Source organism: Cordyceps militaris, assembly GCF_000225605.1.
Source record: "Cordyceps militaris CM01 unplaced genomic scaffold CCM_S00001, whole genome shotgun sequence".
Lineage (NCBI taxonomy): Eukaryota > Fungi > Ascomycota > Sordariomycetes > Hypocreales > Cordycipitaceae > Cordyceps > Cordyceps militaris.
In genome coordinates this window covers 881,044-896,503 of record NW_006271969.1, presented here as the reverse complement: position 1 = coordinate 896,503, position 15,460 = coordinate 881,044, and the positions used below count along the sequence as shown (strand labels likewise).

Below are 15,460 nucleotides of genomic sequence, written 5' to 3'. Positions count from 1 at the left end.
TGCCGCCACTCGGGTGTGTTTATCCGGCGGATGGACGGGATGCATGGTATCGTGGCTGGTTGTTGGTCCTTGCCGGGGGGTCGGGATCTCGCAAGGTTCTACGACACTTGCACACTGGACCCAGAAGAGAAACTGTGAAGTAATCGTGACCCGAATATAAGAACCGAGGGCACGTCGCCATGTTCCGAAGACGCAGAGTTGCCATCCATACTCACAGTATCTTCCGACAAGTGAGTGCTCACGCTTCAGACAACCAAGGCCATGACGGAAGCGACTTGCCTATTAGCCAGCGGATAATACCGGTGACTTGCAAGGCAAAGTGCCAGTCTTTTCTGAAACAGTTGGTCGATGGGACTGTACGGCGCCAAGGCTGGTGTGAATCTGTCACCTGCCAAATCGGGCCATGAGGCGGTCCCCTCGACGAGTCAAACAAATTTTGTCATGGAGACTCATTTTTGGTCAATCTCAACCGTGGATGATGGGCCGGCATGATGGTGCAAGGCATAATGACGGAGATAAACAACCTGTACTAGTATGCTTATCTGAGGAGGGCTGGTGGCCTCACTGGAGGAACAATATGCATAAAACAGGCAGGGATAACCTTGACTGTCATTGAAAGGGACGGAAAATAGTGTGGCGTATTTTTCAAATGCGTTTTGTTGTTCTCTTTTATTAATTAGGCTGGACGCATCAAGGACCAAGAAAACCGCTCGTGTGATGCAGGTGATTGAGTCAGGCTGCACCACTTATAGCCCTTGGGCGCAAAAAAGCACGAGGAGTGGCATGTCGACAAGACGGGCAGAAAAAGAAATCTACCTTTACACCGCCCATGATTGTCAAGAGACCGTTTGAAGACGCACATGCAGGTTGTTGGTTACCCTGTCCTGTCTGTAGATGTTGCTGCAACGTTGAGAGGTAGTCATGACAAGGCTTCAGGAAATGGCCAACCTAATCGCATTTTGTGTGTTTTTTTCGTTGGGAAATATTGAAACAAGGGGAATACTGAGAGCATTGGTCTTGATAAAAGATCGCGATGCAGGCATAAACGGACAAGGGTGCCTAAGAAGAGGCGGCCAGAAGCTGCTGGCGTGCAAAGACGGGAAGGAAAGAGGGCCATCCGAGTAAGGCCGAGACTTGAGGATAACTGTAGAACCATGTTTTGCACTCCTTAGAAAAAGGGATGTATACGACGTCTTTGAGAACACTAGTCAGTCTCACAGCGGCTATAGAAACAAAGATGTCGCCTTCCTTGTGAGTCCGCCGTACCACTGAAGCTGCCAACTCGTCGCCAAAATCCAGAAACCAAAACAGAACGTAACATATAAACAGGTTTGTCTCCACAAAGTACTTATGATGGACGTCAAGGAATAACGGTGCCATTTGCTAGGCAGTCCCGGCTCATCACGATGGTTCACCGCCGACGTGATGCCGGTACAGACTCAGAGCGTGAAGCGTGCAACCTTGATGCTGAAGAGTGACTTTGATTAGAAGATGGCTCGCCATTTGTGTCTCATTGCCAGTCAAGACATGCACGACCTGGGGGTCAAAGTCAGATAGCTCAGGAAGCGCACTCTGCTGTTCGTGGCTGTATGATACAGACCTCCGCGGCACTTTCAGAATATGGAAGACGGCCCCTCTAACAGTAACGCGAGAAGTGACGAGAATAGTATTGGACTCCACCGCGGAAGTTTGAGCATATACCCAAGTTTCTCCTCTGTGCGACTCAACATTCTCCTGTGTCTGACCCAACGTTGTCCTGGGTGCGACTCTGCTCGAGACTCTCAGAGGTACACAGGAGAAGCTGCAACGTAACACACTGTACGGATACTGACGGATCCCATGCAGTAGCTTCTGGGAAACCATGATTCGCCTCCGTCACGCAAGGAAGGCCGCGATACGCCGGGTGACACCGGACGCTCGGCGAGAACAAAGAGGCCTGTGCCCCTGGCTTCGCCCTGGTGCGATGAATATAAAGGCGCTCGAGAACCACCGTACAGTTGCCCCGTCGAGTCGGTCCATCGAGCACATACCTGGGCTGTCTAAATTGGAGGACCGGACATGTAGGAGGGAAATGTCCTTTATCCTGTCCGAAACGTGAAGAAGCAGGGATATATGGAAGATAAGAGGAGAGACTGCGAGAACCAAGGAAGATATAATAGTCCGGTTTGTGATACTGGCAGGGATGCTGCTGGAGGCTGTACTGCGCTTCATATTGTCTTGGTGATTTGTTGAGCTGACTGAATGGTGACTCGCTTTCTTTTCCACTCCTCAACGCACTACAGTTCTTCTACATCTCACGATAGTGCAAGCCATAATTCCAGCAACTTTGCGAGTGACATGTCCATTCATCAGGCGCTTGCTCACGAGATCTGACTTGAGCAATGTTATCGCTCCGTCTCTCTGCCCTATCTGGTGTTGCACCGACTGCATGCTCGCCTGCAGACCGACCACCGCTCCCGACCTGCCGTTTCACCACATATACGACTTTCCCATGTAAATGTTTGCTCTGTTCCCGTTGCAGATCTGTGCGAGGTCATCACGGGATCCTGAGCAACCTCGAGCCATGTATATAACCACCGCTTCACCGCGGCAGTCTCCCATTCACCCATCCTCCCCTCCCACATCACCCCCCTCCCCCCTCTTTGTAGAGAGAGCGCTGCCAGAATCCCACTACACACACACACCAAATCCGCAGTACCCGAAGCCTCTCTACAAGCCAAACATGAGACCCGCGGAAAAGACTTCATCGGCCTTGCCCGCCATCGCCCAGCGGTTTGTGCGCTGCTACTGGCAGCCCGCCCGGAGCCTCGCGCTCCTGCAACGACACCCGCGGCTGTGCGACCAGCAGACGCGGTCGCTGCTCGAGCGCGACGCCCACCGGCTGCTGCGCTGCCCAGAGGCGCACAGCCATGCCCGGGCGCTGAGCATCGTGTGCGCCGTGGCCCTCCTCGAGATGTGCGCCGGCCGCCCGCCGCGCGAGGTCCGGCGGCACCTCGCGGGCCTCACCGACAGCGGCGGAAAGACGTGTCAAGAGCACCGGATGCGCGCGCAGGCCATCCTCGCGCGGCTCCTGAGCGGGTGCGAGGCGGAGCGGCAGACCCGGCGCCGTGTCCGCGTCAAGTTTCGCCGCGGAGCCGTCGCGCTGAATTACGAGCAGCGCGACTTGGACCGCCGCCTCGAGACCATGTCCTTTGACGAGGCGAGCGAGACCCTGCGGAGGATGAGCCTCGAGGAGCGCGAGGCCGCGCTGGACCGCCTGACACAGGTACGTTTCTGGTTCCCGGCCGTGGATGAACACCTCTGTTCTGACTGTGATTGTGTGTGAGTTAGCCCGGTGGAGAATTCCGCATCATCCGGCAACGGTTAAACCCGGCAGCAGCGGTCAGGGAAGTTGTGGGAGGGATACAGGCACTGTATCTCTAGCAAGGGGCGGCGTGTAAGTGTTGGTCGGGCGGGGGCCTTGAAGGACGGCTGTGTTTCTCTTCATGTCTGTTTTTGCGGCCTTTGTGTATATTAACATGACCAGTGTGTGTTTGGTGTTCTCTTTGGCTGAATAGGAAATCGAAACATACTTTACCTTGCTCTGCACTACCTCTGTCGCATCCTTCCGTGATACAGCCCCTCACAGAAGAAACAATTTCAGTCAACAAGTAAGACGGCAAAAGCTCTCCGCTATCTTGCAGAATAGAACACTCAAAGGATTGCCACTCCTTGTACCTTCAGCATGACTTGTTTCCCCGTCAGGCTGCCACCTCATCACCGTACTCTGCGGTAGGCAACGCTGCCACCTCATCACCGTACTCTGCGGTAGGCAACGCTGCTGCCTTGGGCTCGCCATGGTAGGCCGTGCAACCTTGGAAAAAGTATATAAAGGGAAGACGAAAGACCGCAACAGACCATAGAGAGACTCATCTAACAACCCGGAAAAAAGCCTAGACTTGACCTTTGACACAGTCTTCTACCTCTCTGGTAAATCACCAAGTCCACAAAATGAAGGATGGCTACTGGAGCTCCTTTGGCGCGAACGGCGCAGCAGCCAAGGAATTCGCCGAGACATTCGACAACGTCCTCGGCAAGCTCGTCGGGCCCGAGACGTGCATCGCCCTGCTCAAAGACCACCCGACCCTGACCTCGGAGGAGACATGGAAGAAGCTGCTTCTCGATGCCCTGGAGAACCCGCTGCTCGGCCGCTACACCGACCAAGCGCTCGACCGTATCGTCGGCGCGGCCCTGCTGCTCTGCATGTGCGACGGCCGCAACGACGAGGCACGGCTCGGGCTGATGCGCGACCTCGTCGTCTGGCTGCACGGCGGGGCGCCCGCGAATATCGATCCGGTCAAGTGCTACTGGCAGCTGCGGAAGCGGACGGTCGAGCGTGTCTGGTACCTCCTATGCGGCGCGGAGATGGCGCAGTACCGCCTTCGAATTGGCCGCGGGGGTCCGAAGCAAGGCATGGAGGGGCTGGACCTGAGGGATACAGGCACGGTCTGCAGTACCGATATAGAGGGACGAAGAGAACCGATTCCTCTTCTTGGCCAGGTATGATGATGAGAGAGTCCGATCTACTGAGCTCCTTTGTTTCGCGCGCTAACTGATGTTGACGTAGCACGGTGTCGACGTTACCTTCACTCAGAGCTGGGATTCCAACTCAGTACGTAAGGAACAGCTCGTCAGCCTGAAGGAGCGATTCTTGTATCTTGACCTGAAAGTCTGGACGCTTGAAGGGGAAAGTCTGGACATTTGAAGGGGAAAGTCTGGACATTTGAAGGGGAAAGTCTGGACACTTAAAGGGGACATTCTAGATCTAGAGAAGTCGGGCTAGACTAAGCCGTCTTGGAGTTGAATGAGAAGAAAAATTTCAGTCATCTGCCAACCCCTGCATTGCAGCGTACCTCGGAAATATAGGCACAATCAAAATTATGTTGTAACACAGAGAAAGAAGAAATGTAACATGGAGAAGGAAGAACAAATTCCTGTACCTGTGAATAGCCGCCAAGCTGATGCCCAGCCACAGCTACACCAACTTGGGCGTAACTGCAGCTTCTCCAGCTCGCGAGGGCTTTAGGCGTAGCAGTGCTTTGAGTTTTCATGACTCACAGGATAGAAGAATGCAAAAAACTTTCTATCTAAGATAATTCCACGAAACCTTTCAGACAACTCTCAAGTATCTAGAAGCTAAGTGGTCACCGGATTTGCACAAAAGGTCTGCTCTTTGATGAGTCTAGGCGGAAAGCACTCGAGACATGCAGCATGTTGCGCAACCCGGGGAACAATACCGGCATGAGAAAAGTTGCTGCCTGGATCCAGTGAGACATTTTGGGTTTGGAGCGGCTGCACATGGTCATATCAGAGACAAAGAAAGGTATTTGTATGACGGACGGAGGAGGGACTCCGTGTAGCCCGTCGAACTGCCTGGGCGCCAAGCTGTTACCTAGTTGCACATGTGCGTAGTTATTGGGGGCTGATGCTGGGTCTCAGGGTTCATCACCGCGTCAGCTGGTGCCTTGGAACCGGATATAGATCAAGAGGGAGAGCACAAGAAGAGTATGCGGCCGTATCCATTGAAACCCGAAACTGTACTGAACGAAATCTTTTGTCCGCCCTACCTCTAATCAAGTGTTGCCACCCTCCCAAACTAGACATGATATCATACAGATACGTTCAAAGTGACACTAGCCTCGCGCCGCGCAATGCCAGACTGCTGCCTATATACATCCTTGAAACAAATCCCAGCAGATGGTATCATCTTGTGCTTTGACCCAACACACAGCACCCATATATTTCTTCTCGTTACTGCTTTCTTGGACAAAGCCCACCCCTCTACGACGTCAGTTCCGCCATACGCCTCTCCAGCTCCGGCACCTGTCGCAGCTTCACATCCAGCTCGTCCTTTTCGTCCTCGAGCTTCAGGCGCCTATCGGCGTCCAGTCGGGTGAAGACGTAGTGTCCCTGACCGTCAAACTGCAGGATGTGGGTGTGGTACTTCCACAAGCTGCGGCGGTGGCTGACGGTCATGAGCGTGATGCCGAGCGCCTTGGCGTGGTCGTACATGATCTTCTCCGTCTCGAGCGTGACGCTGCTCGTGCACTCGTCGAGGATGGCGTACTTGGGGCGGTGGTAGAAGAGACGCGCCATGGCGACGCGCTGCTGCAGCCCGCCCGAGAGCACGTCGCGCCACTCGGCCTCGGCGTCCCAGCCCTCGTCGTACAGGTCCACGAGGTGCGCCAGGTCCAGCGTCTGCAGGATGCCGAGCAGCTCCGCGTCCGTCGTCCCCCGCTGCCGCATCTGCCGCAGCGAGTCTGGGTAGATGATTTGCTGCCGGAGCGAGCCCCGCGACAGGTACGGCCGCTGCGGCAGGTAGAAGATGGACGAGAACGGCGGCTTGTACACGGTGCCGCCGTACACAGGCCACAGACCGCCGAGGATGCGGAAGAGAGAGGACTTGCCGCAGCCGTTGGGGCCGACGACGAGGAGGTGGTCGCCGTGCTTGATGGAAAAGGACAGCGCCTGGACGAGGACGTCGCCGTTGGGTGAGATGATGGGTCTGTGGACGTTAGTATTGGAAGAACAGAAAGTCAAGTAAGAAACGTACACGTCGATAAATGTGATGTCCTGGCTCTCGTGGATAGTGCCGCGACCCTTGAGGACAGCCTCATTATTCTCTGTCCCCGAAGACGACACTAGGTTCTTCTCAAAGTGACCCGACTGGATATCGTCCATGACGTTGAGCAGCAAGTCCACGCGCGACGTGTAGCCCGCCAGCTCCATAATCTCGCGGTACGAAAACATGACGCGGCCAAAGGCGTCCGAGGCGGAGAGCAGCATGCGGCGGTTGGTGACAAACGACTCGGTGCGGTCGCCCGTGTTCATGCCGGGCCGGGCGCCGGGCAGCTGGACAAAGACGGGGACGGAGCAGAGAACGAGCCCGAGGGCGCCCCAAAAGTACTTGATGACAAAGTCCTCCATGAAGCCGTGGTAGAAGCGCCGGCGCAAGATGTAGTTGACGTGCTTGATGAGCGTAAAGTAGCCCTTGTCGAGCGTGTCCTTTTCGGCCGTGTGGCCGTTGTAGAGCGCCACCTCCTCAGCGTAGTCGATGAGCCGCGAGTGCTGGAAGCGGAACTCGCCCTCGAGGCGCGCCTCGTCGGCCACGTACTTGCCAAACGGCGGCGTCAGGATGCGCATCACGTTGGCTGAGAGCTGCACGAGCAGCGACATGAAGACGACCCCCTCGCCGCCGACGCTCTTGGAGAGGGAGTAGGTGTAGATGGTCTGGATAGATTAGCAACAGCTTCAGAAAAGAGAGTGTTGTCGCTTCGAGAGGGAGCGTACCATGTCAAGTAGGGGCTTGGCCAGGTTGCTGTAGAGCTCGGCCAAGCTGTTGGAGAATTTGGACACGTCGACGGCAATGAGCTGGTCGGGGTTCTTTATCCGGTCGTCGAGAGCCGATATGCCGTAAAAGGTGAGGTTGGAGAGGTATTTGTCATGAATGTACTGAGTGAGTCGTGTTCTATAGTTGAGTGACAGCTCCGCTTGGTGATATGAAAGCTGACCGGAGTTAGTTGGGTGTCTCGTCTCCAATCAACCACTCCCAGCGACTCGACTCACCATGGAATTCGTAAAAGTGGCGGGCACCGCAATAATCATCCACCACACGATCCGCGACAAAAAGTCCTTGCCGTTGCCGCGCACAAGCGCCTTGACAATCGCGCCGTCCATCTCGGCCACCTTGAGGCTGATGACGGTGCGCAGCACCAGAAAGAAGCTGTGGCTGATGAGCAGGCGCGCTTCCTTGCTGCGCCAGCCCGGCACGACAATGCGGATCAGGCGCATGAGCGAGCGGAAAAAGGCGCGGTCGAGCGCAACCTTTTTCCGCGGCGCATCCGGCCCGCCGCCGTCCTCACCGGGCAGGGCGGCGACGGTGGCGCGGCGCGCGGCGCGCTGGGTCGCCTCGCGGGCCGAGGCCGCCTTTTGCTCGGCAATGGCGTTGTGGATGCGGTGGAGGAGGGCGACGAAGAGCGTGATCCAGACGGCGCGCGAGATGCGCGAGCGGTTGGCCACGTACAGCTGAACGAGCTGCGCGGCGAGGGCGCGCACATTGACGCCGTGGAGGCTGCCCGGGAGGGCAAACTTGGACTGCGTAGCCATGGCGCAGAGCCGTGTCCGGGGGAAGGGCAAAGACGCAGAAGCTGGTCGAGGCCGAAGTCGTCGACTGTGATGGGTTGATGCCTTGATGGTGCGGAAAGGAAGAACTAAGTAAATAGGTAGCGTTCGTTACGACACTCCAACTACCCCAGGTGGAGTTTTGCCCTTCGATGGGGCCTCGGCCGATCTATACGAAGCAGGATAGAAAGACAGAGAGGACGGTAGGTGCAATTGATAAATGGAAAACAAAGATACCTCTCCAAGTCTATGAAAGCGATGATGGAGCGAAAAGAGAAGAAAATAAGAAACAGATCACGAGGGAGTGCTGACGATAGAATGCATGTGGTTGGGTCCCTCGGCCTGTTTGAGAAACTGGGGAAGATTAGTGCTTGTCAAAACGGCTGCGCCACAGGTTTGTCACAACCAGCATGTGATTTTGAGTTTTCAGCCACACACGCCAACATACAACATGAGGGCGGAATCAATTCATCAAGAACAAACTGCACTTTGTGGACAAGAAAAATACGGATTTGAGCCAATTCGTGTCAACGTGGATGGAAATGGAAAGGCCAGCTAATGTAAAACGCTGTTGTGTTTGTTTGCTCAAAGGCAGAAAAACATCGGATGAAGCGCCAACGCAGCACCATGAGGCTGTGCTTGCCAATGTATATTCAACGGGCTCCATGTCACTTCTATTTCCCTCGCTCCACTCGCTCGCATGTATCCTTGATCCGAAATGCTATTGCGCAAGGGGCTTGTGGATGAACTCGTCGAGCTCCTTGTAGGCCGTCTCGAGGTCGTCGTTGACGATGATGAGGTCGTGGACGCCGGGGGTCTGAGAGTACTCGAGCTCCTTGTTGGCCTGCACGAGGCGCTTCTGGACGTTGGCCTCGGTCTCGGTGCCGCGACCGCGCAGGCGCTTCTCAAGCTGCTCGAGGGACGGCGGCGCAATGAAGACGTAGCGGGCGGCGATGCTCGAGTTTTTGATCTGCTTGACGCCCTAGACGACTGTTAGCTAACCCTGTTCCCCAGCCGACATGTTTTCTGCGACCGCCATGACAGCAAAAGAAGAAGGATAAAAAAAACGAGGCAATGGCAAGTCTGGAGGGGACCACACACCTCCATCTCAATATCGAGGAGCACGATGCGGCCCTTTTTCGTCTGCTCCTCGATCGTCCTCTTGCTGGTGCCGTAGCGGTTGCCGCTAAACTCGGCGTGCTCGACGAAGCCGTCCTGGGCAATGAGGTCCTCAAATTCGGCCATCGGGACAAAGTGGTACTGCTTGCCGTCTTCCTCGCCCGGCCGCGCGGCGCGGGTCGTGTGCGAGACGGACAAGCAAAAGGCGTCGGGGTGGCGCTCAAAGAGGAGGTTGAACAGCGTGCCCTTGCCGACGCCCGAGGGGCCGGAGACGACGACAGGACGGCGATCTATTTTCGGGGGGTGGTTTCATGGTTCAGGTTAGCGGCGTAACTCCCAGAAAAACAGAAAGCTGATCGTCGGCCGGTGGACGGTGGGCAGTGACGAGAAGTGTGTGTTGTGTGTGTGCCTGGTTTAGGGGGCAAAGGACGGTGGGGTGGTGCGTGGGAAACAAGATGGAACAACCGTACCAGTGGCCATGGTAGATGTGCTGCGGAAAAGAGAAAAACGGGAAAAAGAAACGGTGGCAACGGATCGAGTCAAGGAATGGGCAAGCGAGCGCGCCGGCATGGAAGTTATGCGAAACCAACCCAACAAGAAAGGTATATATATTGGGGAGCAGGATAAGATCGACTTTTGGAGGGGCGCGGCTTAAGCTTCTGGGGGACGGCTTTTGCAGGCTACTTCTTCAGTGGAGTCGGCTCATCCCCGGAGACGGCGCAAAAAGTTGGTGGCGATTAAACGTTCGCGATGAATGTCATTTTTACCCCTCCAACTATTTTCCCCTAATTTCTTTTACTCGTTTTTTTTAAAGAGAGAGAGCGAGTATACTCACAGAGTGAGAAAGTCGCCGCAATGTCCGACGACGACGACAATCTGTCCATCTACGACGAGATTGAGATTGAGGACATGACATTCGACGACGCCCTGCAGACGTACTTTTACCCGTGCCCATGCGGCGACCGCTTCCAGATTGCGCTCGACGACTTGCGCGACGAGCAAGACGTAGCTGTGTGTCCGAGCTGCAGCCTCATGATTCGCGTCATCTTTGACCTGGTAAGTTTTTCTTTTTATTCTCGCCGTCCTTCTCTCTTCTTTCCTCTTGTCTTTTCTTTTTTTTTTTGGAGGGGTCGGGTTGCTCATATTTGCGAAACAGGACGATTTGCCCAAGCCGCCGCCCGGACCTGCGAACCCGATTCCTATCGCTGCGTAAAAAAGTTCACGGGCCACCCGAGACACAAAGGAAGAAAAAGGACAGGAACGGTGGTGTTTACAGAAATCGCTGCTCGTCGATACCGCGGCAGGCTCATGGCCTCGGCGGCCGGGCAGTGACTCATTGGTTCGAGGCTTTGGTCGCAAGGGACAAAACTGGCTGGTATACGATGGATCACGAATGACACGAGGTTACGACGGCGAGGTGCAGGACGGAACAAACAGTTTTGAATAACACACCAGAGCGGAGCGAGAGAACTGCTTAGTCTGGGCGTATCTTTTGGTGTACATACGGCTGATGAGGGGTGTTTTTTCGAGAAGATCATTGCCCTGTGGCAACACGGGCTCATTGCATTGGCGTTGGGATACCAAAAACACTTGGGGGTTCGGTTTATTTCTATTCGCTTATTCTTATTTTTATTCTTATTCAAATGTTCGTCACGTTCCAAGACTTTTACACTAGGCTAACTACAGGTCCCGTTTAAAAATACATTTACATCGCAGTGTTTTTGTAGCTTTTGTATTTTACCTGACGTTGACAAATAAATGCCAAAGTTTCTTTGATTATGGCGACACCACGGCGTCGTCAAATCTATCTATCCTAGGAACACAACTATCAACACAAGACACTTTCTGTCAGTCCGACACCCCGGCTTTCACAAGTCGATTGTAAAAATATCCTCTGTTGACACAAGCCATTAAGATATTATGGTAAATTTGTAACTTTGAATCAGCCTCATCCCCCCCCCATCCTAGTTGCGTGTAGATGTGTGTACGCGGAAATGTGCGCACATCGATAAGCAGCAAATCTAAATGCGAGTGGTGTATCGTGTTTATATCGCGTCGAAAAAAAAAGTAGAAGAAAAACAGTCTCAAGAGACTGAAGATAGCAAAGCTTGGTGGTATCTCCAAACGCCGGCGTCCTGCCGGGGACGAGGAATGCATCCGAAAAAGGTAGGCAACGCCTGTGGAAACAAAGATGAAATATAGAATAAAAAGGGTAAACGCGAGCGCCAAATGTCGTGTATAGTCGAAAGGTCGATGTCCATTATATATACTGGTCGGTTTGTACGCCCGTAGAGACGGGGTCATTATTCGTAGGTTTTTGTGTGTTGATAAAAGTAGTAGGCAGCAGGACCAGGCGCCAAACGTCTCATGGCCGGCCATGAGTCTCGAGCGGTAGAGGGAGCAACTAGAGCAGCATGAGGCTCATGATGCAAAAGCCCAAGAGACCGGCCATGGAGCCCTGCATCTTGGGCAGAATGGCACCGCCAGTAGCATCTGCGGGTTTTGTGCTGGTAGCATTGGTGTGCGCGATGGCATCGGAGGTGGCTGTTGATTGCGCTGGAGAACTGTTAGCGTCGTGTGTTGGTTAAGCAGTTTGGGGCCATGGACATACCTGCGGTGTGAGTCGATGTGTGGTTAGCTAGGCCGGGTGTCGTTTGGAGCGAATGCGACGAGGCGACGACGGTGGCATTACTCGTAGAGACGGACTCGGAAGTGGCATGAAGACCAACAGCGGTAACGACGGGCAGCGAAGACGGTGACGAGGCGAGGTCGACGGAAGTAGGGGGGGCGCCGTCCGCAGAGTAGGGGATGCCGGCGCTAGCGGCAACGGCCAGGCTGGCAGTGACGTAAAGTTGCGAGACACGCATGGCGGAGGTTGTGACTGTGTGTAGGTTGAGAGCGAGCGAAGGCGAGCGAAGGCGAGCAAAAGCTGCAAGGCTGACTGAAGCCGATATGCAAAGTGCAGAACGAATGAATTGCACTGGCACCCCACAGGTCTTGGCAGCGGACAGGATCTCGACTAGGCGGTCCGGGGTTCTTCGAGGCGGCAAAGGGAAAGCTTGGCCGTAGTCGTTTGAAGGCGAGGTTTTGGTTCGACGGGTGGTGGACAGAGCAGCTAGCTGTGTTTGCCGAAATCCGTCATCAGCGTGGTGTAAGCTGTTTGGTGAAGCTGTCGGGAAGAGGCGTGTGTTGAGAGGAGCTGAGCGAAAGTGGAAGGGAGAAGAAAAAAGAATGGAGGAAGACTGGGGATCGCAAAGTCAAAAGAGAGATGGGAGAGCGAGGGTGGTGGTGGTAAAGAGAGTTGAAAGAAAGAGTTGGGAGGAAGCTTAAGGTAGCGAACCAGCGCCACGGGGGGCGTATCCTGGTGAGGACTCTGAGGAGTGGATGTGGATTTTGGTGGATGTCGCCGCAGCAGGGGTAGTGTGGCGCGGCCAGGATATTTTGGTATGACAACTTTGACAAGAACAAGGGATAAAAGCGAAAATTGGTGCAATTGAGGGATGAGAAGAGGAGGTTTTCCAAGTTTGTTACTTGAGAGGACACGCTGTAGTAGCGGAGGTACATAGAGCAGCATACTGGTAAAGGATAAGGGCATAAAGGATGATGCTCCTGCAGCTCTGTTTGCAGCTTGCAGGTACGTACCCTCCTTCGTATCTACCTTTTTTTCTCTTTCCATTTTTTTCTTACTAGCTCGCTTCGGCCGAAAAGGTATCTTCTCGGTGGTATTCACGCCACAAAGATACTTGTTATCCACTAGCTAGCCTTTCTGATCATTAGGGGCTTGAGACAGAACAGGGAAACGTCGCAATCTGGTGGAGAATTATAAATTTCTTTTTTTTTGTTTTGTCCAAACAGGCAAGGCGTCGGCAGCCCCTTGATGAAAAAGGAGCCGTGGGCTTATCAGAGGATGGTCTTATCGCACGTCGCAATTGCAAATTGCAGCATTGTCCCGTAACCACGCGAGAATAAGCTGCCTAAGGCGTGGACTAGTAGTACATGGGATGGCGACGGCCAATCAACGTTTTGTTGAATTGTCGTTTTGTTTTTCTGCGCCATTGACTTTGTCTGCCTTTGGTCCAGCAGTGCTGCGGCAACTAGGGACCACCTCCACCACTAACTAGGTACCTAGGTGGAGGTAGCTTTTATTGCCTTCGGTGCCCACCGGTTGGGGGGTCGTTAAGCGATGATCCAATGTCGAGGCGGGCTATTGTAATAATAGCTATTCCGTATACAGATTGCCAGGACGGTCGCAATCTATGGGCTGGGGTTATGAAAGACTGCGCATCGCGTTGAAACGGCCACTGTGGCTCAAATCCCTCAAAAACACACAAGGCGTCAAAACCACGTGTCTTGAATTGAAACAGACATCTTTGTCAGTTGTCATACAAAATGCCCTCGAGAACAACCCCTCTATGCGAATACTCTGTACACACCAACTTTTAGCTTCAAGACTCGTCTCGAAACCTCAACGGTGAATCGGTCTTGGCACCAAAAAAAGCTTGGCCCCCACCATCGATCATGGCCAACCTTATCCTTTAACGAATAATAATAATAATAATAATAATACAGTTCTACTGTTCGTGTATCATCAAACGCGCATCTCCACGCTCTGCGACTTCCACTGCACTGAACACCATCCCTGCCGCGTCATGGCCCCCAACCCTGGCAAACCGACGCAGAGCCTCAAGCCACTCGGTATTAACTCCCATGCCCATTCCGCCCCGGCGGCGTTTCCTTCAAGAAAGTCGGACACTGCATGTTAGGGAGTAGATACAATTTTCGTCAGACCCATATTCCCTACTACTGCTCATCCGAGAAATGCCCCGACTCTAGTTAGCAAACCAGGAACTCGTGGCTTCGGAATACACAACCTAGATGGCCAGCCATATTCCAGGCATAGCCTGTCGCATCCTGCTTTGGAGATCGGCATCTCGGAGCGACTCATTCGTACATGGGTACTTTGCATATGACTGATCCTCTGTTACTATGTTGATCATCAGGTCACTTTTGGCAGCGTCATTGGTTTTCACCAGCCCATTCTTTGTTTATCAACTATGTAATAGTACTAGTTGGCCAATGTCGGGAACCAGAGGAAATGGCACGTTGCATCAACAAAAATGGACGAAGAAAAAAATGGCCCTATTGAGAATGTCTCACCGCGCAGCTCAACGCCCGCTCAAAATGCCGCTTCTCACCAAGACGTCTTTCTTTGTTCTTCTCTTTCACGCTCAATATCAACAAGTAGCCACAATGCACGCGGGTGGCGTGGCCTCACAACATGCAGGATGATGCAGCCCGACGGCTCCAAATACGAGGTCCTCAGCCTCGTCCATGCCATTGGCACCAATGCGCGACCATGGCTACCAAAACCTCACCACCACAACGAGTCGTGACTCAGTGGATCGAGCATCTAAAAATGGCAGCAGGCTAACAGTCAGCAAGTTCATCAATGCCATTCATTCTTACGTGGCATGACACCGCCTGATTCATCCCACCTCGATTCTACGCTGCAGGATCTCTCGCAAAGAACAACTGCCACGTATGAAGGAAGAGCCGGGACGTTTCTTTTTTTTTTCTGCGACACGCTGCCACAATCAACGCCCAAAAGAACATCGAACCCCAAGCAACCTGGCAACTAATAATATGGTTTGGTATAACAGAACCAACAGGCATGTCCAGGCTCCTCCATTCGCTCGCCGATAGCAGCAAATATAACCCGTTCATCCCAGTTATTGACAAGTTTGCCCCCCCCCCCCAAAAAAGAAAGGCGCGCTCTTTTTAGTGGTTATTATGTACCTTTTTACCCAGCACACGACCGCCATTGTTGTCGAAGCCACACCCGCATGCCCCCGGTTTATTCATAGTTTCATGCATAATATAATAATGAAACATCTCTCTTCCGTAGACACGTGCGAGGTTTACTGGACGACTTGCTCTGAGCAGACAGGTATCTGCCCTCCCACATCAGCGGCGTCGCTCTTGACGTCACAGCTATGTACGTCCAGAGGCTGCGCATCTTGTCGTATCTTGACTTGTAAACGCCATCGCTCGAGAATGCATTGTACATCCCTGTGCAATTGCCGACGAGCAGATTGTAATCCCAAACAGAAAAACCACTCTGTCAACCCCACGTGGGTGAACTAATGGCCCTCATCTCCGCCCCATGCTTCTTTCCCACCAG

The 15,460-nt window shown here is 53.6% G+C and overlaps 7 protein-coding genes across 7 annotated transcripts; 3 read left to right on the top strand and 4 right to left on the bottom strand.

The window, feature by feature from the left end:
- Positions 1–1,406: 1,406 nt before the first annotated feature.
- CCM_00234 (uncharacterized protein) lies at positions 1,407–2,098 on the top strand (the record flags this gene model as incomplete). Its single annotated transcript, XM_006665394.1, has 4 exons — positions 1,407–1,474; positions 1,521–1,548; positions 1,618–1,760; positions 1,846–2,098. The coding sequence occupies 4 exons, from the start codon at positions 1,407–1,409 to the stop codon at positions 2,096–2,098; spliced, it is 492 nt and encodes a 163-aa protein (XP_006665457.1).
- Positions 2,099–5,183: 3,085 nt separating this feature from the next.
- Positions 5,184–5,339, bottom strand: CCM_00233 (uncharacterized protein; the record flags this gene model as incomplete). Its single annotated transcript, XM_006665393.1, has 1 exon — positions 5,184–5,339. The coding sequence occupies one exon, from the start codon at positions 5,337–5,339 to the stop codon at positions 5,184–5,186; it is 156 nt and encodes a 51-aa protein (XP_006665456.1).
- A 481-nt stretch (positions 5,340–5,820) lies between these two features.
- CCM_00232 (ABC transporter) lies at positions 5,821–8,145 on the bottom strand (the record flags this gene model as incomplete). The annotated part of the gene is made up of 4 exons (XM_006665392.1): positions 5,821–6,544; positions 6,593–7,269; positions 7,330–7,545; positions 7,606–8,145. The coding sequence occupies 4 exons, from the start codon at positions 8,143–8,145 to the stop codon at positions 5,821–5,823; spliced, it is 2,157 nt and encodes a 718-aa protein (XP_006665455.1).
- Positions 8,146–8,881: 736 nt separating this feature from the next.
- Positions 8,882–9,759, bottom strand: CCM_00231 (guanylate kinase; the record flags this gene model as incomplete). The annotated part of the gene is made up of 3 exons (XM_006665391.1): positions 8,882–9,142; positions 9,262–9,569; positions 9,750–9,759. 3 exons carry the CDS (start codon positions 9,757–9,759, stop codon positions 8,882–8,884), a joined length of 579 nt encoding a protein of 192 aa, XP_006665454.1.
- A 375-nt stretch (positions 9,760–10,134) lies between these two features.
- CCM_00230 (Zinc finger domain-containing protein, DPH-type) lies at positions 10,135–10,492 on the top strand (the record flags this gene model as incomplete). The annotated part of the gene is made up of 2 exons (XM_006665390.1): positions 10,135–10,335; positions 10,436–10,492. The coding sequence occupies 2 exons, from the start codon at positions 10,135–10,137 to the stop codon at positions 10,490–10,492; spliced, it is 258 nt and encodes an 85-aa protein (XP_006665453.1).
- Positions 10,493–11,683: 1,191 nt separating this feature from the next.
- Positions 11,684–12,853, bottom strand: CCM_00229 (uncharacterized protein; the record flags this gene model as incomplete). The annotated part of the gene is made up of 3 exons (XM_006665389.1): positions 11,684–11,823; positions 11,891–12,521; positions 12,620–12,853. 3 exons carry the CDS (start codon positions 12,851–12,853, stop codon positions 11,684–11,686), a joined length of 1,005 nt encoding a protein of 334 aa, XP_006665452.1.
- Positions 12,854–13,928: 1,075 nt separating this feature from the next.
- Positions 13,929–14,672, top strand: CCM_00228 (uncharacterized protein; the record flags this gene model as incomplete). The annotated part of the gene is made up of 3 exons (XM_006665388.1): positions 13,929–14,037; positions 14,113–14,234; positions 14,349–14,672. The coding sequence occupies 3 exons, from the start codon at positions 13,929–13,931 to the stop codon at positions 14,670–14,672; spliced, it is 555 nt and encodes a 184-aa protein (XP_006665451.1).
- Between the last annotated feature and the right edge of the window lie 788 nt (positions 14,673–15,460).